The following is a 22,544-nucleotide window of genomic DNA, read 5'->3' as shown; positions in this document are numbered from 1 at the left end:
GGCGGTTCCTGTTAGCCAGTCAATCAATCATTCCTCTATGTTTATTATTTATCCCCCTGGCCAAACCCTCCTCTTATTCCTGCCATGCTGGGCAATGGGAATTTTTGTGATCTCTGGAGCAGCAGAGGCTGGCGGGCAGCCTGATCCCTGCTAGCAGCTCATTCTCAGCCATGTGAGAGGAGAAACATCCACAAGAAGAGATGGAGTTAGAACTTTATTAGGAGAAACCTAGACACAACTGACTAAAATCTCATGTTAAGGAAAACACACAGGTCTTTTCAGGATTAAAAAAACCAAATATATAAAAACTTACAAACAAAAACACGGTTTCCCCCATCTGAGTGTGAATGTGTATTTAAATGTATAGGGAGCTGTACCAAAGCTGTGTATCAGGAGCAGGGATTCACTTTCAGTGGCCCTAAGAGAGGAAATGGCTCAGTCCCCTCATCAGCTGGTCCCAGGCCATTCGCTTGTGCAGTCCAGTGTTGGGAAGCTGTGGCCTGTGTCTGAAAGGGCAGTGCAGGGTAAACAACAGAGAGCAGCTTGGCTCTGTTCAGCAGATCCGTAACAGAGGGATGTAAGCTCTGCACTGAGAAAATAAATCTTGAGTGGGAGCTGCCTGCAGACCTCACCTACCAGACTCAGTGCAGCCTCAGGCCCCAGTGGTTGCTCTGAGAGAAAAAGAAATACCTGGTCCATGGGTGATTTCTAGCACCGTGTGTGCCAGGGATGGAGTGGAGAGGATGGCCTGGTGGCAGAGCAGAGCCTTGATGTGGGGACAGATAACTTGACCTATGCTGGCTGGCAAGCTCGAGAGAGCAGGAGGGAGCTGAGTGATGTGCAGGACCTGAGCAAGACTCCTTCTGCTTGCAGAGGATGCTGAAGTGTTTTGGTAGGTGGGTGAGAAGACACAGGCTGTACCTCTTTTGCAGATAAACTTTTCTCTCAAGTGGGCAACTGGCAGCACCCTTTCAGCAGAATGCAGGTTGCTTGAAAGATGAGTTTCAAAAAGGGAAAAACCACTTTGTTTCTACATGATACTCGTGAGATATCTGTTCTCACAGGAGAGTCTCTATTTCTGTTAATGGATGTCTTGCTTAGGATTGATGACATAAGTATCTTGGGAAAATTCCCCAGTCTTCATCAACTGGTCATCTAAGTGATTTCCCTGGGGCCAGTCTGCTGCACTGACTTAGGAATGAGGAAGGGATTCCAATGTTAGACATGAGGCAGCTGTGCACTGGGGACCATGGATGTCCTTATTTATGGGGAGGAGTTGTTATATACACAGTGTCAAAAAATTCAAGTAGGATTTATTGTGTAGGTAAACTGGTATAGAATGTCTGGGCTCAGGTAGAGAAAGGGATGGTTTGAAAGAGCCAAAATGAAGCAGATGAGAAAATCTTTCTTTCAGAAAGCTGACTGCTGTGTTTCTGCTCCCTGCAGGTAAGAGAAGCTTCAGCTCAGTATAACTGCCAAACTGATTTGCAAATGTTGAATAGACCACAGAAGGTGTGGAGGTCCAGTCAGTCTGTTGAATACAGTGTGGCAGTGGATGCCCACTGGGGAGGAGTCTGCTGGCCTCAGCTCTACCAGGCTAAGGGTGGGGAGTCTCTAATCCCTGTGGGTTCCATGGTGAAAATACAGCCGGGGGCTTCATGTCCAGAGACTGGTGTCTCTCTTCAGTGCCTGTGGCTGCCCCTGCCTTGAGCTATGAGAGGTGCTGTCTGGAAAGGATAGAGAGAGGATATTAAAACAGGGAGGTTAGGGGTGAGAGTTTGGTGTCCACTCTGCAGAAGTTTTCTGAGTGCTGGGACACCTCCTTCTCTTCATCTCTGCCGGAGACAGGTCACACAGACAAATCATCCGACCTTGCCTTGCTGCTGGCACGGCTGGCCTTGCTGAACCGGCGTTTCTCATTGAAGTAGTTCTCGGGGAAGGCAGGTGCCGCGCATTCGCTGGCCACCTCTGGACTCTCCACATAGCTGGACTTAACGAAGGGCCCTTCCCCAGCAGCATCCTCCTGGCCGTGGACCCTCTCGGTGGCGAAGTTGGCGGTGTTCTGCTGGGAAGCCACCTTGTTGCTGAAGGGGCTGATGAACTTCCCGTTGGGACTTGACAAGCACTGGTTAAAATCCGGCGGCGGGGTGTACATCTGCGCCCTCTCTGCCTGCGGGGCAGACTCCAGCCTGCTGGGGGCCGTGCCGGGGCTGGCTTTGTAGGACCGGGAGCACCTCTCTTTGGCTTTCTTCCAGCCCAGGTGGTACAGCTCGGCCAGGCTGAGGAAGAGGGAGAGCACTGCCACGGCCAGCATGAAGACGATGAACACGTTCTTCTCCGTGGGGCGGGACACGTAGCAGTTGACAGGGTGGGGGCACGGGGCCCGCTGGCAGATGTACAGGGTCTCCAGGAAGATCCCGTACAGGACGTACTGCCCCACAATGAAGGCCACTTCCATGGCGGTTCGGATCAGAATGCTGTAGACGTAGGTGTTCAGCAGGCTGCCCCTGAGTATGATTTGGCCTCCTGCTTCATCCCAGCCAGACAGCTTAGTGTCCTCTGCCACGGAGCACTTCTGCTGGTAGTACGTGTTACCACCATTTTTGTTCTCTCGGGCCTCTATTTCTGCCTCCTTCATCTTCCTCTTCTCCTCCATGCGCACCGTGTGCATGGCATGGCCCATGTACACCAGGGACGGGGTGGAGACAAAGATGATCTGCAGGACCCAGAAGCGGACGTGGGAGATGGGGAAGGCCTTGTCGTAGCAGACGTTCTCGCAGCCGGGCTGCTGGGTGTCACACATGAAGTCAGACTGCTCGTCCCCCCAGGAGGACTCCGCGGCTGTTCCCAGCACCAGCATCCGGAAGATGAAGAGCACGGTCAGCCAGACTTTGCCCACCACCGTGGAGTGTTTGTGGACCTTCTCGAGGAAGTCTCCCAGGAAACTCCACTCCCCCATTTCTGCTCACCAGGAGGGGTGAGAAGTCTTGAGAGCTGAGGGCAAGCCTCTGTTGGGAGAAAAGAGAGAGTGGTTCTAAGGAGGGGTAGGAAATGCTCAGCTGGTAATGGCAAGAGTGAAATGAGTTTCTATGTTTTGTGTCAGAGGAAATGTTTTCATTTGACCTGAAATGTATGAGGTCTGGTTTGCTGAAAACTTTGTTTCACATCCACTGGAAATCTTGTGTTGTGTTTGGGATTTTCTTTTCTTTTTAAATCCAGCTACTGAAACAAAAAGTGATCTTTTATACATAACTCACCTACAACCTGCTAAATGAGTTCCCAAAACCTTGAGGGTGAGCCAGATTTATTTTTGATTCAGAAAGTCCTTTCACTGTGATGTGCATATTGCATCCTCTGGACTGGGTAGTTAAAGCATTCCTCTGGACTGGAAAATCCTTATTGGTCTGATCCCCTGGGAGATAAGAATCTACAGCCTGGCCTGAGCAGTGGCGCTGTCAGAGGTTGCCTTTGTGTAATACCTGCACCAACACCTGGAGTGTGAAGTGCGTGCAGCTCTGGGCTTCCTGTATGAGCTCAGTGCCACCACTGAAGTGCAGAAAAAACCTTTCTGTCGCCCACCTGCTCCCCATCCTTAGGTTCTGCTTTGGTTTTGCAGTGTTGCCAGCTGCGAGTGTTTCCTTTACAGGCTGCAAATGTTTAGGGGAGTGTAAAGACTTTGGTGGGCTGTGCTGGGAAACCTAATCCACTGCCACCCTGTCACGCCTCTCTGAGAGGGAACTGCTGCAAAATCTGAATGGTGGGTCTTGTTCCTTCTGCTTTTCTTAAATTCTGAGGAAAAAAATCACAGTTCAAATGCAACAGACAAAGAAAAAAGCTTCTTTTGAAGTGCCTCCCAAGGACCAGCAACTCCTGGGAAGCGCTGTTGGTAGGTGGTCTGATGACAGGAAAGGTTTGCTGGACTGGGAGTAAGACTGCAAAGTGGAGATGCAGGAGAGCCTGCTTCAGTTTTATTTCTGACTCTGACTGACTGTTTCTGGCCAAGTCACTTAACCTGATGGATAAAAAGAGAGCAGTGGGTTTAATCCGTCTTTTATGGGGCTCTGTGGGAGTGCTTGAGCAATCATTTGATCCAGTTAATGTTCACCATACTTACCTTCCCAGGGCACTACAAAGCTCTCCCTGGTGAGAGTTAAGGGCTGGGTGCTATAAAGTATGCACTATTACCTTGGAGCTAAGGTTCTCCCACAGTCATTCTTTTGGAAAATAGGATTTTAATAAGTAAATGTAAAAGTAATCATCATAATGAAATATTAAAAACACTAGTCAAGGTAAATCCCAAAGCCACAGGGACCAAATTGTTAACTCTCCTTTATTGTTCCTTGTCCTGTCTTTAGGAGCCAATTATTTTTATAGTGCAAAGAACATTTGTGGAGAGCAGACACTGTTAAAAGCCGAAAATTTACTGTAGCAATATTGTGTAGATTTCACGTGGGCAAAAGCTGGAGAACAGATACACTTGTTGAGGGAAAAATATCCTCTCCTCTAGTTATGTGAGTGATACAATTTAATGTAACAGCACACACCATAATTCCTCCCATCGTTTGTTCCTGTGCCGTGTGCAGCTGCAGGGATGGATGGGACAAAGATCAAAAGGTGAATCCTCAAATTCCTGGTGCTGCTGAGGGCTGCCCTGGGGAAGGTGAGGATTGCCCAGGTATGGAGACAGGGCAGTGGCCACTTGTTACCCACCACCTGTCAGAAGCCATGTGAGCAGGGAGAAGGAACATAGAGGAAGCAGAGGATGGGGTTTGGTTCTTTCCTGCCCTGGCAGGCATGCTGCAGTCATGCCAATGGAGATCCTGGTGGCTGCTTGGCATGTGCAGCAACTTTGATCTGCTGCCAGCCCGGAGCTGGAGGAGCAGTAACACAGAAAATCAGCTGGTCTTTCTGACTCCTCTCATCTGCACTGGGCAAACTGGTGAATGGGTGGGCCTGTCCTACCTTCCGAAATGGCATTGGTGCAGCTCCTGCATTCTGGAGAAATTAGCATATGGCTTCGTTCCAGGAGCACCAGGGGATTAAATGCAGGCAGACAAATCAGTGATGGGAAATATTTACAGACTCTGGCACTGAAATCAGCGTGTTTGCTTTTTTCCCCCAGAGTGCAAAAAGGCAACCAGCTACCTACAGCTCAGTTATCACTATGCCATAGCACAGCTGTACGTGTGGAATATTCCTTACAAGGCAGCATGAACAGTGATGGGTGTCCTCACTTTTCCAGGTGATTTTATGTTGTTTACACATGCCTTTTCTTGTTTCACCTTGCTTGGTAGTGTAAATATGAACACAGTTCTCCTTGGCTGTGCAAAGGCTGAGTTTTTCTTACTGCCATAGGGAAGTACAAACACAAACTGAGCCCCTCTACCCATCCATTCTCCTGTGTGCAGGTTGTTTGGGGTTTTACAACAGCTTGTTTTCCCCAGGGAAGGCTTCTAAGCCTAGACACTTGAAAATTGTAAAAATCAGGATTTGCAGGACACAAAGTAAAGCAAACATAAGCACAAAAGGAATCCAGAAATAAAAAATGGTAACGGATTTGGGAAGAACAGCAATTTACCTGTCTCACATATGCACAGAATATTTCAAGAAGCTGTAAATGAGAAGGATCTGAGGCTGGCAGTCCTGAGGCTTAGGCTAAATAATAGGGACATTTCCTCTATCCCCTCCTGCACAGACTGCCTAAAGAAGGGACTGCCCGCAGATGTCTCCTGATCATCCTGCTACAGCCCCATAGAGAGCTGAGGTGGCTGCTGCAAGGGCGTAGGTGGCCACAGGGGAGCAGATTTTGGAAACCAAGACAAGGAGTTTCCCTCCTAGAGCAGCAGTTTTGGCTTAGACATTTGATACTCATTAGCGAGCTATTTTTGCAGTGCCAGACCAAGGGTCTTTGAGAGCATCTAGTTCTCTGCTGCCAGCAAGAAAAGAAGGATTGTCACCTCCTGACAGCTTTTCCTGGCTATGCAGAGCTGCCCCTGACCTAGCCTTTCTCCTCATAGCTTTACTATTCTTGGGAATTTTCCATATTGTTCCTTTTCCTCATTCCCAGACTACTGTTGCCCTCACATGCTTTGACCTCTCAGCAACTGAGCATCTGCAGCCCTTTATATTCCTAGTTTGGACTCAGTTGGACAAATCTGGTCTAACTCTGGCGTGACAGGGCAAAAAAACACCTCTGGGTATTTTTGTGGGGTCTCAGCACCTGGTAAAAGACAGCCTTGGCAGCAGGGTCGTGTAGATTCATGAGCAGTCGTGGGCTGTGCCACTGCCCTTCCATACTTTTGGCTGGCAGCTTTCTGCTGGATCCTCACGGGAGCTGGGTGCCGTCATGGGATCCTGGCACCAGGAGACGCGTGTGTGACACAGAGCAGAGGAGCTTGGCACAAATCCAACGTGGCCAGCCCGGCTCAATCATCACCTGGAACGCCACTGAAGCTGAGGAAAACTGAGCATCACCCCACAGGCCAAGCATGGAGTCTGCTCAGCTCCAGGCTGCCTTGTGACTGCCAAATTCCATGATAAAAATACCCCAGCGGGGACGGCACCTGCTAGTACGCCAGGCTGGCTCGCCAGCCATGGGCTGCTCTCTGCCATTCCTTTTTTGCACTGCCTTTATCTGCGGGAGGGGAAGTGTCTGTTGGCCTCTGAGCAGTTTTGCCCATCCTCTTGGTGATGCCATGTGCTCTGAAGGACAGGCAAGCATTTCACATCACTGCTGCTGGCTCCAGCCAGCACGCTCATTCTGGTTGGAATTAGCCAGGGCTTAGATGAACAGCTAGCAAATCCACACCAGAGAGCCAGGAGGGCTGTTCCTGTGCAATCATCTTTATATGAGTTTATTTCCCTGGGGGTCGCTAGGAAGAAAGTTTTCCCCTCTTCAGAAGACAGGCGAGACTATCAGCAGTGATATAAATAGCTGAGCTCAACACTTCAAGCTAGCTTTTCCCACAAGGAAGGTGACAGGAGGTCGCCGTCTCTGCGGGATGTTTCTAAAATAAAGTGGAGAGTCTGATTATAACACTGTTTCTGCTCTCCCTTGCTGGGCTCACCTCTTCCCCATGGCAAATCCCAGGGGTTCATGGAAAGGCTCTCCAAGGAAGGCTCCTTTGTGTGAGGCAAGCACAGTTCCCAGGGAGTGGGAAAGTATCAGATTCGAAGCCATTGCATTTTTGCCCAATCTCTATGCGTGATTTGCTCAATGAGGTACAAATGTGTGTCTCTGGGAATTAATGAGATTTCACAACGAAGTGGAGGGTCCAGGATGTTTTAAGAAACTCACACTCCAGACACGTGGCTGTCTGTGGAGGCCATGCAAGAAGTACATCCACTCCAAGCTACTGAACGAGGAGGCAGCTGTCCCCTCTGGGTACTGGGGACATGAGCAGTGACATTGCAGTGGGGCATCCAGGCTGGCTGGGGCATGGTCAGTGCCTAGGAGTTGCTCGTGGCTTTCCTCCCTCCAGCTGTGTTATCTCATACAGGTCCAGGCCAGCATGTGGCACAACAGATCCTGGTGGGTGTGAGGGCAGAGGTCTTTGCCCTGTGCTGACACTTGTTAGGCTGAACCCAGACAGGAGTGGAGCCCACACTGCCAAACTGTGCACTCACAGCTGTAGGCACTTGGGAAGGACACTTCAAGCTCTGCACGGGAGGTTGGTTAATGCTACTTTACTTAAGGATCTCCAGCCCCTTGTTAGCCTGAGCAGCTCATGCAGTGCAGATGTTGTCACCTCTGTCTTGCAGATGGTGATCACTGGGGAACAGAAGAGACAAACTGCTTGTTTGAGGTCACTGTGTCAGAGACAGTTTGGGGACAGAGCACAGGAGTTGTGACTTGCAAGACTGTGCTCTTTTTTCTACACAGCACTGCCTCTTAAACCTCATGACAGAAATACCACACTGCTTCTACAGCACATCTGCTTCTACAGACCACAGCCCTTTGCTCCTGTGCCCTCGGACAACACTCCCTTGGTTACCTGAAAGAAAACCCTCTCCTGCTGCCCTTCTATAGCAGGTACACCTGGCAGAACCAGAGGTGCTTTGTTTTGTTTTGTTTTGCATTGTGGGGACATGTGGCTTACAGTATTAAATGATGAATAGAGTTGGACATGCACTGTGCAGAGTGAGCACACTACTTTGGATTACAGAGGATTTGTGATGCTAAAGCCCGCCTCAGCAGGTATCTGTTTTGAGTTTACTGGCATTGGTTCCTTCCTATGGATATACAATGGACAAGCAACAACCTATCAGGCATTTTTGTCCAAACATCATCTTTCTGGCTTCATATATGCATGCATATGCTTATGGTAAGTTTTTGCCTGAACCAGGCCAGTTCTTTAGCCAAATTTGTAACTCTGATCTGCACATGAGCCTGGAATAAATAGTTTGTACTTAACCTTTTAAAGGAAAATTATTGACATGTTTGCATTGGTTCCATTCTAGTTCCTTGGGTTCGAAGTCCTGTTTTGAGCCAGTATCAGAATGACTTTGACTCTAGAGCTGAAATCTCATGGAAGGAGAACAGCTCTGTGTTAACAGCTCTTGTCCTAGAAGACAGACATCCAATGTTTCTTATCTTTGTGCTCCTCCCAAGTTCACTGTAATTTCTGGAAGGGTCTAACTGGTATCCAGACTGCTGGCCCTACTTGTAGTTGCAGACAGCTTGTTATTCCTTGACGAGGTGTGCTTTCCCCCTCCTCTCCAAATGTGGAAAATCTCAGAGTTCACAAGAAAGAGAGTGGGTGAGAAGATAAGGGAGTTGCATGACCCCTCACCTCCTACACACACAGGCACACAACCCTGACGCACACAGGGACACAGACAGAGGGGAATCACTCAACACCTTCAAGTGTGTACATCAGGGATGTGTTACACACACAGATGATAATAATATATAGAATATTTTCATCTGAAGTGATGATGGAAGCTGCAGACTCCCAGTCAGTTGAATTTTTATTAGTTGTCTGTCCAGAACATCTAATGCTGTTCCTCCCCCTGTGCTTTCATATATCCAAATATTAGGGCCAAGCTCTGCCTGATGTAGTCTCAGGAGATCAAGAACAGAAGAGACCTTGAACTCAGATGAGTCAAGCAGAGGGACGAATTTATCCCACTATCTTTAAAAGGCTGGCATCAAATAAATACATGACAATTGTATCAGGGCTTACTTAAAATGCAGGGAGCATCTTCCAGTTCTCTTGGGATTCTCTCTTTGCCTTAGAGAAATGTGTGTCCCTAGAGACCACAACAGATGTGACAAAACTGGACTTGAGATAAAGTAAATGAAGGGTCACTGTGCTTTTTCTAGGAAAAAAAAAAAGCCATAAATTCTCTTTCTAATGTAAATGTTGGAAACTTGATGCTCTTTCCAGTATCTTTCTCTTTGCAGAGAGAAGCTGATCTGCATGAATTTGCAGATGATACTAGATTGGGCAAAATAGAGGTGAGGAGGTAGCCAAAGAGGGCATAAGGATCTCTGGAAAACAAGCTGAGAAATTAAGGCGCTGCTGTAGTAAAAGCTGTCCCTGAGCTCTGCTGAGAGCAGCTGATCTCAAGCACTGCTCAGTCAGTGGGGAAGGCTGCTGTAAGGAGAGGTGCAGTGATGGCAGGCCTCACACTGGGCACAATATAGCAGAAATTAAACCTGCCCATGGGATTTTAGGCTCCTTCACAGACTGCATGAGGTGCAGCTCGTTATAGCGTTGAAATAAAACAGACTGGAGAGGTAATGGGAGAAGCTCTCACCCCAGTATCTCCGTGCCTACCAGTTCCCCATAGTTTCCCTACAGTCAAGCTCCCCCAGAGAGCGTTGTCTCAGTTTTTCTGTAGTTTTGACCAGCTAACTCTACACAGCACCCAAATTGCTAATTCTTTCAGGCTTAGAAAGGGGAAATTTTCAGTGACTATCTATTTCCCACTTATTACTGCCTTGTCAAATCTCATTTCTTCCTTCTTTCCAAAAATCTGTAGGATTTTTTTCACACTCCAGCCTCATTGCTGTATCCTTGCCTTAGTCTGGCTATGTGAGTGGATAATTTTTTGTACTCAGTGTATGCACCATGTATATATATATATGCACAAAAATACACCTCCCTTTGAAACCAACTAATACTAAATTGGCAAAGCCCAGCAGTAGGGAGTTAGGAAGTGCTGGGGTTACTGTTCTCAGTAATCTTAATTCAATCTCTTTGTGCCTGTGCCTCTTAGAGTCCTTAACCACATCCTCACATTGTCACCTCATTCTTTGCACAGGATGCCTGCCTTGTTCTGTGCCAGCCTGGCGGGGGCTTTCTTGAACAGCAGCTATTCAATGTTTTGTTTTCTCCTCATTGTTCAGTGGGTGGCCTGTGCCTCATTTACTGTACATTATTCAAGTCCAGCTCTAAAGACAGAATTATTAGTTTCCTCATGGGTTTTCCTATGGCTTTCATCACAACATTATCTGATGGCTTCACAATTATAAATCTACTTACTTTCATTACCACCCAGAGGTGAGGAGATGGTATTAGATCAGCTGTGCAGCCGAGGAACTAAGGCTGAGAGATTAACATAAAAACTGTTCATTAATTTTGGAAGCTCTTTGGTGATGTGACTAATCTGCTGGTGCTTTTTTTCCCAGTGTTTTTAGCAGTGTGTAATGTGTATCTAAAGCACAGCTCTGTCTGGTTTGTGCTGGGATAGGAGAGTTTATCACTTCCACCAGTTGCACCACATGTAGAAGTCAGATACCCAAAAGACAAGAAATGGGCATTTGTGGGGAAATGTGGCTTAAGTGATTTGCCTCATCATGACAGAGGAAATTGGACTAGGAAGCAAGAATTAACCCCAGACCTCTTGATAGCTTTATCTGATTACAAACTGGAGACAGATTTTCTCCCATCCCACTATTCCCTCCTTTTTTCACCAGACATCTGAGTGCAGCAGAAGTACCTGGAGCTCTGCAGGCATCACCCTTGCCAGACTGCTTCACTTTCTGAGCAGCCCTGTGCCCTGACCAAGGCATCTGTCAGCTTTTCTGCTTCTAAGGGAGAGCAGTTTCATATGGAAATGCTCAGCCATTCTCAAAGCATGTCCATAATGACATAAAAATGGAGAAAGGCAGAAATATAAGTGTAAACCCCGTAGTTCTTACATTAAAACCCCCTGACCTCTCTTCAAAGATACACTAGAGAGATTTCAAAGAGTGCATCTCTCTGCTCATTGCATGCTGTGTGGCATGAATATTTCTTTGTTTCAGGGAAGAGCTAGCATGCTGAGTATTGTTCACAGAGATCTCTCTGTTGCTTATCAATAGCAATAAAATTGATCTCCCCACCCCCTCCTTATGGATTCTTAGCCCAAATATTGAAGTCTCTCTGTTGTCTTCTGGGAATTATTTTTAATTTTAAGCCTCTGTCCTTGGGCCTCATACAACAGCACCCAAAGTGTGGAGAAGTCTCCAAACTGTGTTCCCTAATGAGCAGTGTAGTGCTCCCTAACAGTGTATTGCTGAATTACTCATCCCTCCTTGTCTATTTTCAATGCTGCAAGGTAACTTAGAAAATGGGCAAATGTGTGCAGAATGCGTGAAATCTGTCTGAAGGTCAAAAAGAGAAGAGAGGCTGAGGCATGAAGTCCTGTATTTTCTGTCAGAGTTTAAATTTTTTAATGCCCATATAATACTAAAAATATTGTGATAATATATACTGTTGAGTGGAAAAAAAAAAACAACCAGCCCCAAATACTTATAGTAACAGGAATGCTTAACATAGTTCCCAAGCGACCAGAGCCTGATGAGTATTTTAAACCCTGAAGCCTCAGGAATTCTCCTAGACTACTGCTCTGCTCCCAAGGAAAAAGGGAACAAAGTTAGAAATGTGTGCTCTTCTCAGAGTAGATTTTGAAAATAGCAACAAATGCAGGATATTTTGGCTCCTGGTACAAATACTGAATACTGTGAGGCTTCTGAATAAGTGTTTAAGCTGATCCTAGCTGCACACACATATGCATACATGTTACATGCATGAAGTTCTTTAAAGAGAGGAACACACAGGCAGCAGTAGGGGAAAACCCCCATACACAGGGCTTCACCAAAGGAGTTTTGATGGGTTTATTATCATGGAGAGAGAGTTTAATGCCTAAGGCTCATTCAGCACAAGACTTTTGTAGCTGAGGTTTGTCCAGAAAAGCCATTTATAGGATCCTCTAAGGTTGTTACGGTACTTGAGGGACAGGGGCACTGCCTCAGTTTACCTGAGTTGATAAAACCAGAGTGCCACAAAGCTCCTTAAACATGACAAATGGGCAGCCAAACGACCCTTCAGGAAATCAAAGGAGCCACCACAGATCTGAGGTGGCAATTAGTCAGCAACCTTTACTCTCAGCGATACTGCTCCTTTCCAGGTGGGTGTTTTCCAGGGCTACCATATTCTCAAAGTGGGCTATTCTTTGAAAAAGCAGTGTTAAATTATGGAAATGTAATTGCATAATTATTCCAAGTACAAAAAGGGAGGGAAAAGTTAGGAAGGCAAATAAAAAGAGGCAGCAGCTGCTGGTGTGGGAGAGGACATTTGTCCCTTCGGGTCTGTGTGCCTCCTTGCTGAGGCTGCCACGGGCAGTGTTGGGATGGAGGAGAAAGGCATTTTATTCCCTGGCGGGGCACACAGAACGTGTGACCACAGATACCAGCAAGGCACTTCTCTACACTGGAGTTACATTCCCAGGCTCCGTGTCACAGACCAGCCAGCACACAATACTCTCAAGGAAAAGAAACTGCAACATTTTGAAAGCATCCTGCGCACTTCAAAATATGGGCGGTTAATGCAGTCTCTTGGTAAAGTGTTTATACCCCGAGAGCCTCTCCTAGGTAAGAGTTCCCTTCACCACCGTCCCCTGAGCAGCTTGACAGCATGCTGAAATGGGATCTGACAGAAATGGCAATTTGCACTTTATACTGTCTGAGGGAGGATGTTTGGGGCTCTTATCCTGCTTTCCTATACATTGGAATCTATTGGTATCTAGGTTCATCGCAGGGAAGTTACTTGTTATTTCTGTAGCTGCCTGTGGCAGAACAGTTTAATTTTTAAAATGTCCCAAGCCCACCATGTTACTAGTGAGACTGTTTTGAAGAGAAAATGAAAGAAAAAGTAAATTTCTTAAGTTCTTTTTGGCCATCCTTCTTTTCCTGCCTCTCCAAATCCTTTTTTCCCCTCATGCCGTTTTCCCCTTGAGTGTAATAACTTGATCTACCATCGGCACTTCTGCAGTTCTATTATTTCCCCCTCATGGTTGCTTACCTGATTTCCAGTGTCTTGTCTTCAGTCTCCTTTCCTTGCTTTAGCACTTTCCCTTTTTGTAGTTAAGTTGAACTCCTTGTTCTCCAGTTGCTTTGTTTTATTCCTTTAATATGGTTCTCTCTCTCTCTTCCTCTCTTTTTCTCCACCCCCTTTCTGTGTCACTTTCTGTCTTCCCCACTGCCTCTCCGCCTTTCCCCCTCTTCTTTCTTCACCTACTTTTCTTGTCTCTCCCACCCCCTCCAGACTAATCTTTCTATTTTCAAACCTGGTTTCCTGTTGTTTTTCCTTTAAAGACCACGGATCTCATTCCTCCCTCTCCATTCTCAGCCTCTCCCTGTGCCACCCTCCTCATGCCGACAGGACGCATTTGCTGCCGGCTTCGCGCAGTCCCTTCCAGTCACTGCTGCTACTGTTCCTTTGTACATCTTCCCACAGATAATATTTTATGGTCTAAGCCTTCCCCAAAGTGACAGCTTTGCCCCACAGTTACACCAGCCAGACCCCGGAAAGCTTTTTCCATACAGGACAAAAGACAATTCAACCAACAAAGGACGTATTTCTGACTCGTTCAAACTTAATCTGGCAAAGTGGAGTTCATGTGGAGCAGGGTCTTCCACCTCTTCCAATCACTCAGAACTTGCTCTGCTGCCTTGGACCAGGGGCCCAGCACAGCTGCAGCCTTGTGCTAAAGGGCACCAAATGCTTCCCAGGGACTTTTTACATGCCATCTTGCTGATAAATAGAGAATAATCTGCCTGTCAAGAGAGGTGTTTTTTGTCACACCACCCTACCACCACCTCCCTGCATACACAGTCATATGCACAAGCATTTGGGCCTCTCTTAAAATGTTTCTGACATACCAAATGTCTGAAGGTCTTGTATTTCATGTATGTGTCAAGCTGAGCCTCTGATTCCTGCACATCAGGAATGGCCCAGCAAGGAGGCAGAATCAGAGATGCCTTCTGGCTTTGATAAAGGTCTCAAAGAAGAGGTGGCAGGAGAGCGAGATTTGCACAGAAGACTCTGCTGACCTGAGAACTGACTTGCTGCACACCAAGCTTGGTTGGTGGTTATCCCTCCAGCAATCCTTCTCAGGCTAGATATCTCCCACCCAGAACATTGCCTGGTGATCTCTGTGCATCAGTGAGCGCAGATCACGAAACAAAAGCAGTCCTGGGACTAAAACACAACACTCTTCTAATAATTTTTCTCCCACTAATTTAATACCTCCTTTAGTCACAAGATTGAAAGCCAGTCTATAAAAGGGGTAGTGCTGTGCAGAGGCTACCTCTGGAAGTGTGTCCTGTGTGGACACTCTCACTCTAAAACTAGGAGTGCAACTCTTTTCCAGGAGGGCTGTATCCTCACTGATGGTTAGTGCAGGATGCAGGACAAAGAGTGCACAGTAAATTCCCACAGCAGCTCCTGGTATAGTCATCTGCTGCTTCATTTCTAACTTTATTGAAAGCCCTTCTGTGGCTTTTAAGAAAATAGAAATGTTTCTGGAGTTGTTTCTCCCTCTCCTGTGTGGCAGTTGAGTATCTGCAATGGAAATTCATGGGAAGGAGACTATTATTCCACCTTTTTATCTTTCTAGAGTAATTTCCATGAAGCATTATTATGTAAACTCATGTTGATTTTATGCCAGTGAGATTGTCAAGGACTTCAGCATAGAAGTGTCCAAAAAAAAAAGGTGTTAATAATACAGGTCTAGCTCACAGATGGCTTTGGGATAGGCTAGGGATAAGGCTTGTCAAGTGTTTTTCACATGCTGTAGAGAGACAGGTCCTGTGAGAGAGCTGTCTGAAACACACTCACCTCCCTGCGTGGCTGACACTTTGCTGTACACTCAGGGTGATCAGGTCTGATTCTCCCTTCTCACTCCTTTGTGTTTCCTGCCCAGGTGTTATTCCTGGGTAGCATACAGAGGTAATCCTGAACCCGGCAGATACAGTCTGGTTGTGCTGAATGCATGAGGGTGGGGAGAAGGTTTCTGTCCAACACATGCATGATGCACAGGAGGTACCTGTTTGGAGCTCTTTCTGTTTTGATGCTGGTGGTAACTATTTGGATTTTGATGCACAAAAAGGAAATGGTAGAAGGCAGACAGGGAGACAAAAGACAGAAAGATATGCTGTATGGATACTTCAGCCAGCCCCTCAATGTGTCATCCCTTCTCTACTGCACCCTCTTCAGGGAAAACAGAGGTGTCCTGGCAGCTTCTCCAGCCCCTCAGTTAGAAAAATAGCTGGTTTGGTCAATCTTAAGCAGGGGAGAAGAATTTTGACTCCTCTCCCCAAGTGCCTGTTATGCAAAACTTGTCAGACTTGAGTGAGGAGAGCAAGTGGAAGAGAATGCTCTCCCAGACAGTGGGAATGAGAACAGCTGACAGCTTGCCATGTGCAGCAGTTTGTGATGCTGTGCAATGCATTTCGAAGGAAAGCAGAAATAAAACCAGGAGGGAAAGGGAAAATAAAACAACATGTACTATCTTTTGATCAAAACTTAAGAGCTTTCTTGGAACAAGATTCTCGACCCCCTAGGTAAAAGAAACATAGCAGACCTTGTCTACCTGGAGTTCAGTAAACCATATGATATGGTGTCCCAGAAGAAACAAATTAGTGTAGAAGATTCAGCTGAAGAAGACAGGGATTATTAAATAAATCCTCAGGTGAGGAAGAGACTGGCAGAATTGATACACCAGTTCCTTAATTTGAAGGTTGAAGGGAAATTATCTGTGAGGCTGCTTAAAGATTGCTCTTAGGACTGATCTTTTTTTATATTTCTGTTAATTACCTTGGCGTGGAAAGTAGAAATATTAATGAAATCTGCTGATGAAACCAAGCTGGGAGGTATCATGAGGGCAGAGGTGGATTCCAGCAGTACAAGAGCTGAAGGCTCTTTGTGACTAAAGTGATCAAGGTGAGGTTAAGTGGGAGAGTGCAAAGTCACACACCAGGAACTTGTTGCTTGAAGAGCAGCAGGAATCTCCATCTCCCAGGAGAGCTAGATGGAGAAAGATGGGGAAAGTTCATGGTTCGAAGGAGAAGAAACCAGTGATGCTACGTGGGAGTGAAAAAGGCAAGCAAACTTTGAGGATGTAGCAGTATTTCCAGTTGCAGTGAGTGGAAGTAATGTCATCCAAGAGGATGAGACTTCTCCAGATGCTTCTGCAGTGCTGCTTCCCCCCGTGCAAGGAGGATATTCAGCCTGGAGCAGGTGCAGAGGATGGAAGGTGTCTCAGCCAACAGCGTGTTTACTTATCAGTCACAGCAGTGACTGCACAGAGATATTTGAGCCGATTGGAAAATAGATGTGCTACCAGTTTGAGCTTTTCAGCATTAATTATTTTGCACTGAACTTCATGCTAGTGCAGCTACACAAAATAATTAAACCATGTGATGTGCCTGCAGGGTGAATACTATAAGGGAGCTTAGTTACTTAGTCTGGCAGAACAAAGGTTAAGAGAGGAGAGATTTGCTGCCTATAAATACTTTTAGGAATTGGGGGTTGGGAAGGTAAGTGCTCGGGAGAGAGCAGAGCTACACAAGCTAAAGGACAATGTGGCACAAGAATAAATAGATATAAATTGGCCATGAATGAATTTAGGTTGGAAATCAGAAGGTTTCTAAGCAACCAAGCAGGCAAGGAGGTGCTGGAGCAGCATTTTAGCAGCACAAGTTAGGGTGGAAACTTAATGAGATTTAGGACAGAGTTTAGTAAGTTTAGAAAAGGCCATTTGTTTTGTACTTGCCCGTTATTCAAAGGGATTGAACCTGATAAGCCAGGAGGTCCCTTTTCATTCTATTTCCTGCATTTGCCTTAGTGCCTTATCAGATCTGCACCCTTGCATACAAAAGCCAGGTAAATCTGGAGCAGAGTTTGTGTGATGAGTTTTTCAGCACTGATCCCAGGGATATTTAATGGAGGGATTTGTTCTGTGCCTGAGATTTAAACAAACAAAAAGAGCAAGCCAAGAAGATGCATGGAGGTCTGCAAATATGCAGCAGTATAGATGAGAGCTCACATATGATAGAGCTTCTTCACATAAAACAGGTGCTCCCAGAGCATCTGGCTTTGCTGGAAGGTTGTCTCAAATGCAGCTAGATGCTCTCTTGAGATGTGAAAACTGAAAGAGATTGTCTGAAGGGATAATGTCTGGTATGTTCCTGCCATTACCGAGGACTTTGTCCTTGAGGAGGATACCAGGTTTACTGCATCGGGAAATTTCAGAAAAACTACCACTCAGCAGTGGTTGAGCTCATCCCTGCTGCCTGGCCACAGCACTGCACTTATTTCTGGTTCTTCATAATGTTCCATGCTGGACAGGCACCTCTGGTATCTTCTCTAAAGCACCGAATGTTTCCTGATGAAACATTTTATCTCAAATCCCCATGCATGGATGTGATTGAAAGAGAAGGCCAGAGAGGCAAGTGCTCTGTTATACATTAGACCACTGGAGACAGTTTGAAGGCACCCTCCATCAGGAGGCAAATTCCCAAGGACAGGCTGGGCCCAAGGGAAGAGGAGCAGCAAGGCCCCTGAATAAGAACAGTTTTATAGTCACAGTTCCTCATTTAGTAAAAAAAACCCAGATTATTCCATATGGATGGATGTTTTCATCTTCCCAACCCAGAGTACCATACTAGCACAGAGTGAGAAAAGAGGAAACAAGAAACAGCAAGTTGTGAAATATCACTCTGTGTCAGACTCATTTGCCAGTGCAGTTTTCAGCAAGAAAATCTGGAAGAGATTTTCATCTCACTGATGAGAAATTGCCATCTATCCCAATGTAAATGCTCAGCTGTCAGCTTTATGTTACTGGGAAAAAAGTATGGCCCTCTCACCCCTCCTGCTTCCACTTCTCAACCCTGCAGCATCTCTGAGTAGTTGAGAAGTGCTTTGCAGATGATAACGAAATTGCAGCTCCTATAAACACCCTCCTTGTTTTACAGGTGGAGGAACCAGACCATGGAGAACATAAAGGATTTGTCCAAAGGATCAGCAAGTCATTTGAAAGCAAGGAGTCCTCATCTGCCTAGCCACCAGACATTCATCTTGTCCTGCAAACTTCCAGCTGGATGAATTGCTGCTTGACAGAAATATGTGTGTATACATATATACATAGATACGTTTCCGAAAGAAGAAAAGAAAGAAGAAACCTTTACCTCTTTTTGCTGAGCCTGCACAGGTAGAGAGAGGAAGAGGCAAAGTTGACTGAAGGGTGGGAGAGCTTTAGCACAGCCCTTTGGTCTTGCTGGAGCCCACCTCTCTGGCAGTGTTCGGCTCCCAGAAGAGATCCTGAAGTGTCTGAGGGAGGGTGAGTTCACTCTGGGCAGGGTGAGTGAACCCCGCCAGCTCCCAGGAGCTCAGCCTGTGGTCTGACACTGTCTCACTGGCTGGAGATCCCCTCCAGCCTGGAGGACCAATGCTGGGGGAGACTGGCTCCTGAGCTGTTCCTGACATGCACTGGCAGCTGTCTGCCTGCTATTCTTTTAAAGGGTCTTCGTGGATCGGGATAAAATGTGATCTTACGCAGGCGGCATTGTGAGCACGGCTTGGCTCGGGTTCAGCTCTTCCTCTGGCTCCCAGCTACTCTATTTTTATTGAAGGAATTTGGGGCTATCAGAAAGGAAGTCAAATTGTTTTAGGAAAACAATAGAAAAGCAACTTGAAGTTTATTAGCTTCCTGCCCAGGGCCTGTGACCAACTTGTCAAACTTATTAGAGTGATGGCAGGATTATTTATTTAAAAGGGCTAGCTACAGGACCCACAATTTCATTCCTGTTTGGGCCTTAGTGAAAACAAAGGAAAGCCATAAAATAATATCTGAAGGGAGCAGATGGCTAACTGGTAAATGGTGTGAGTCTGGCCCGTGAGCCATTCGTGGTGCTCACCAGTGCAGTGATTTTGTGGGATTTGCTATCAAATGAATGCCTGCACTTGAATTCACAGGCCAGTCCCATCACCCCAAATTCTTTACTGTGCTCAAATTTTCAAGTGGAAGCCTGACACCTAAGAAAACAAATTTGGCAGGAAAAGGTCTTCATTTAGAGCTACTGAAAGGAGTGAAACAATGCAGCAGGTCTGCAGGGGAGCCAGGAATAGAGCCCAGGTGTCCCTGACCCTGTTGGACTGCTGGAGCCCCTCGACTGCAAAAAATATTTATATCCTTCAGAAGCAGCTGCACTCTGCTTCCCCATCCAGCTCCCCCAAAGCAGCCACACCATGGAGCCACTGAATGCATGCTGGCGTGTGGCTGGCCAGAAGAGTGGGCAGCCAAACCATCAGAGTCACAAAGCGTCTGTGAGCCTGAGCCTTCCTGAGGAGCTTCATGGTTTGCAACAAAACAAGAAGAGGATAAAACAGGTAACGGAAAAGCGTTTGCAAACTCTACCCAGTGCAAAGCTATGTATCCCTTGTTCAGAGGGCCCTCTGCTAACTCAGTGTTTAACCAGCTTCCAGGGAGGATGTAGGAAGAACTCACCTCTCCTTTCAGCAGTGCAGTCTCTAGGAACTCAGGTGCTGAGGTACTGAGCTCGCAGAGCTACGCACGCAGGCTTTGCACAGCTCAGTAACTGCTCTTCAGATGTAAGGAAGAAGAGCCCCCCTCAAAAATTCTCTTCCTTCTCCTCCTCATTAGCTTAACTAAAAGTAGGAATGCAAAGCTGCAGTTTTCTCTGAGGCCTGTGGAAATAATGCATCTTGTATTGGCAAGTGATAGAAGATCTGGGTTATATGTTCCTTTTAATTTATCCAGGTTAGGTGTTTATAAAAGAGTCAAACTGAGTGCATTATCTCTATACGGGCCTAAGAAACTGGGTTGTAAAAACTTGGTAATTTAAATGTAAATGCAACGATCTTCCCTTTATTTAAGGTATCCTTGCAGCTTTTAGAAAGTTTCTGTAATTTTTGTCCCTCTGAGATATTGCCTTGATGAACAAATCAGCCAAAGAGTGCACTGAGCACTGCAGCATCCTAGTTCATCACAGTCTGTAGGTGTTTACTTAAAATTAAGTACATTCTTGAGTTGCATTGATTGCAGTGTAATTTAATAGTCTGGAAGTTAGGCACCCTACACTGCAGCCAGGGCAGCTTTCCTGGGGGAATCCTGAGGCAGGCAGCAGTGGATACACTTCTCCATAGCTTCTGAAGGAAGAGATGCCACGTGCAAATCGCGTGATGATGTTCTGGCAGCAGAAAAATATTTTATTTGCACTTATTTGGCGTTTGTGTCATCTGGGCTGACATCACTTAATCTGTGCTTTGTTCCAGTGAGTAGTGTTTGATCCTGAATGTGAGCTGTGAGAGCCTTTTTGTCAGTCTCTCAGGGCTGCTGGACTCTTGGTAGCCCCTGAGGCTGAGATCCTGCAAAGTCTTGGTCACATGAGTGACTTGATATAGTTACAGCTTGGGGCCAGCTGTGTGGGTAAGGTTCCTCCATGTACAAATGTCAGAGACTGGAAAATGCTGTAGATTGTTGGAACTCCTGAGTTTTTTTCTTCCAGGACCCAACATGGTTTCTTAGAAACTTCTGGAATGACAGCAGTTCCCAGCCTACTGCACACATGTCTGCTGGGGGACTTTCCACCCCAGAAGGCTGTGACCTGCAGCCGTGTGGTGCGAATGCTGGCACCAAGTCCCTGGGATGTGCTCTCTCATCCTGGAGTTAAGGAGTTGTGCTGCTGCAAGATGCCAGCTCTAAATCTTGAGGCTTTAGGAAAAGTCTGCCAAAGTGGAAAGAATCACAGGCACACGTCTCTTCCTAAAGCAAGCTTAGGGTAGAAGGACCTCAGCCTGCTCTATCCTTTCTCCACAGAGGGAAGAGAAATCAGGCCATGAATCTGCTCTGAAGGCAAAGTTCTCTAGAGATTTCCCTGGAAGTCAGCTTCAGAGGAAGAAACAGCTGAAAGGATTTGAAGGAAAAGAGACGTGCTTGGATGATGGTGAGTGAAACTGAAAAGTAAACAGCCTGAGTTATGGGAGGGTTCTCAGATGGTGCTTATTGCTCCCAGCCAGCTTGTTCTCTTTTGTGATGGTCTGTAAGAATCTCAAGGCACGACCTCCCAGGTAAAATTAAGAACTTGATTAATTGGAAAAAACCATGAATCGTGATTCTTCCCACCAGTTTTGTGATGTGTTGGCTGGATTCTGAAGCCTTCTGTAAAGTAAATCATAGCAAATGGCAGGGGGGAAGCATGAGGACAGTACTAGCCCAAGCAGATTAGAAAGGTGCATTTTATACTAGAACACCAAATATCCATGCATGTGCAAGAGCTCACAAGCCCAGCAGTGCTGTGGGGCGGGGAAAGTGCCTTTCAAGGGGCTTTCCTTTCCAAAGGGTGCCCTGTGAGAGAAGCAGGCAGCTCTGCTCTTTCATGCTGCACTTCTGCATGGCTGCATGAAGGCAAATCCTCTCACAGGCATGCACCAGGCACGTGGTGTCCTGAGGATTGATCAGAGGAAAGCTTGGAAAATATTTGTACACAGTTTTGCTTTCTGGAAGGGTGAAGGATTTGGTCAATCCAAATCTTAATTGTTTTTCTGGACACCTGGGTTTCCTGGTAAACCTTGTCTGGCTACGAGCACCTCCTGCCCAGAGAGGTGAGAGGCTGCAGAGGAAACAGGTGTGTGCATGAGTCACCTGCAGTCACAAAGCCAAGGAAGTGGGGCCCTGCCTTCTCCCCACAGCCCTGCTGGCTCTCTAGGTGGCCACAAGCTCATGTTTAAAGCTACAAGGGGTGGGGGGAGGCTAGGGAGTTCTCTGAGGACTGAAGGCCTGCATGGAGCTTTCCCCACCTAGTTTCCCATTTAATTTAATTTGAATTCTCTCTTGGTACTCGTACATAATATGATGCCCTGCTCCATATAAATCCAGGCACTGAATTCCCACTGGGTCCTTAGCATGCTGGAGCTTCTTGTTTTTAATGCTGTGTGGAGGCAAAGTTGACATATGACCACAGGACACCTAAGAGAAAACTGTCCCCAAAATTGCTACCTGTACAGAAATATTTCATTTGTGGGTTAATGTCTTTTATCTCCCTAATGTAGTGATTGACAGATGTTATCAAATTGGGCTTGCACTGTGGAAGAGCCCCTGTATGAGCTCATGCAGAAACCTGTGATAAAATCTGACCAGTAAGTGATGTCAGACAGGACTGTGTTTGCTTGCTGATGATGTTTATTGCTTCCCTTGAAGTGGTGGAAAAGGAAGAAATATTTTAACTTGATTGAAACAAGTTGAAGTAGCTA

The 22,544-nt window shown here is 46.4% G+C and overlaps 1 protein-coding gene across 2 annotated transcripts; it reads right to left on the bottom strand.

Annotated features, from left to right (window-relative positions):
• Window positions 1–201: 201 nt before the first annotated feature.
• Window positions 202–19,626, bottom strand: GJA5 (gap junction protein alpha 5). 2 transcript variants are annotated; one of them, XM_063419364.1, is made up of 2 exons: window positions 18,461–19,626; window positions 202–3,008 (listed from the first exon to the last, which is right to left on the bottom strand). In XM_063419364.1, the coding sequence occupies exon 2, from the start codon at window positions 2,957–2,959 to the stop codon at window positions 1,850–1,852; it is 1,110 nt and encodes a 369-aa protein (XP_063275434.1). In that variant the 5' UTR covers window positions 2,960–3,008; window positions 18,461–19,626; the 3' UTR covers window positions 202–1,849. The 2 variants fall into 2 exon arrangements, with proteins under 2 accessions (XP_063275434.1, XP_063275435.1); XM_063419365.1 differs by lacking the exon at window positions 18,461–19,626 and adding an exon at window positions 13,293–13,474.
• Between the last annotated feature and the right edge of the window lie 2,918 nt (window positions 19,627–22,544).

The sequence above is a fragment of the Prinia subflava genome, chromosome 25, assembly GCF_021018805.1.
Source record: "Prinia subflava isolate CZ2003 ecotype Zambia chromosome 25, Cam_Psub_1.2, whole genome shotgun sequence".
NCBI lineage: Eukaryota > Metazoa > Chordata > Aves > Passeriformes > Cisticolidae > Prinia > Prinia subflava.
This window is presented reverse-complemented; position numbering and strand designations above follow the sequence as displayed.

Excerpts from the sequence above, each read along its gene's own strand:
- GJA5 (XM_063419364.1), bottom strand. The coding sequence starts at position 2,959 with ATGGGGGAGTGGAGTTTCCTGGGAGACTTCCTCGAGAAGGTCCACAAA.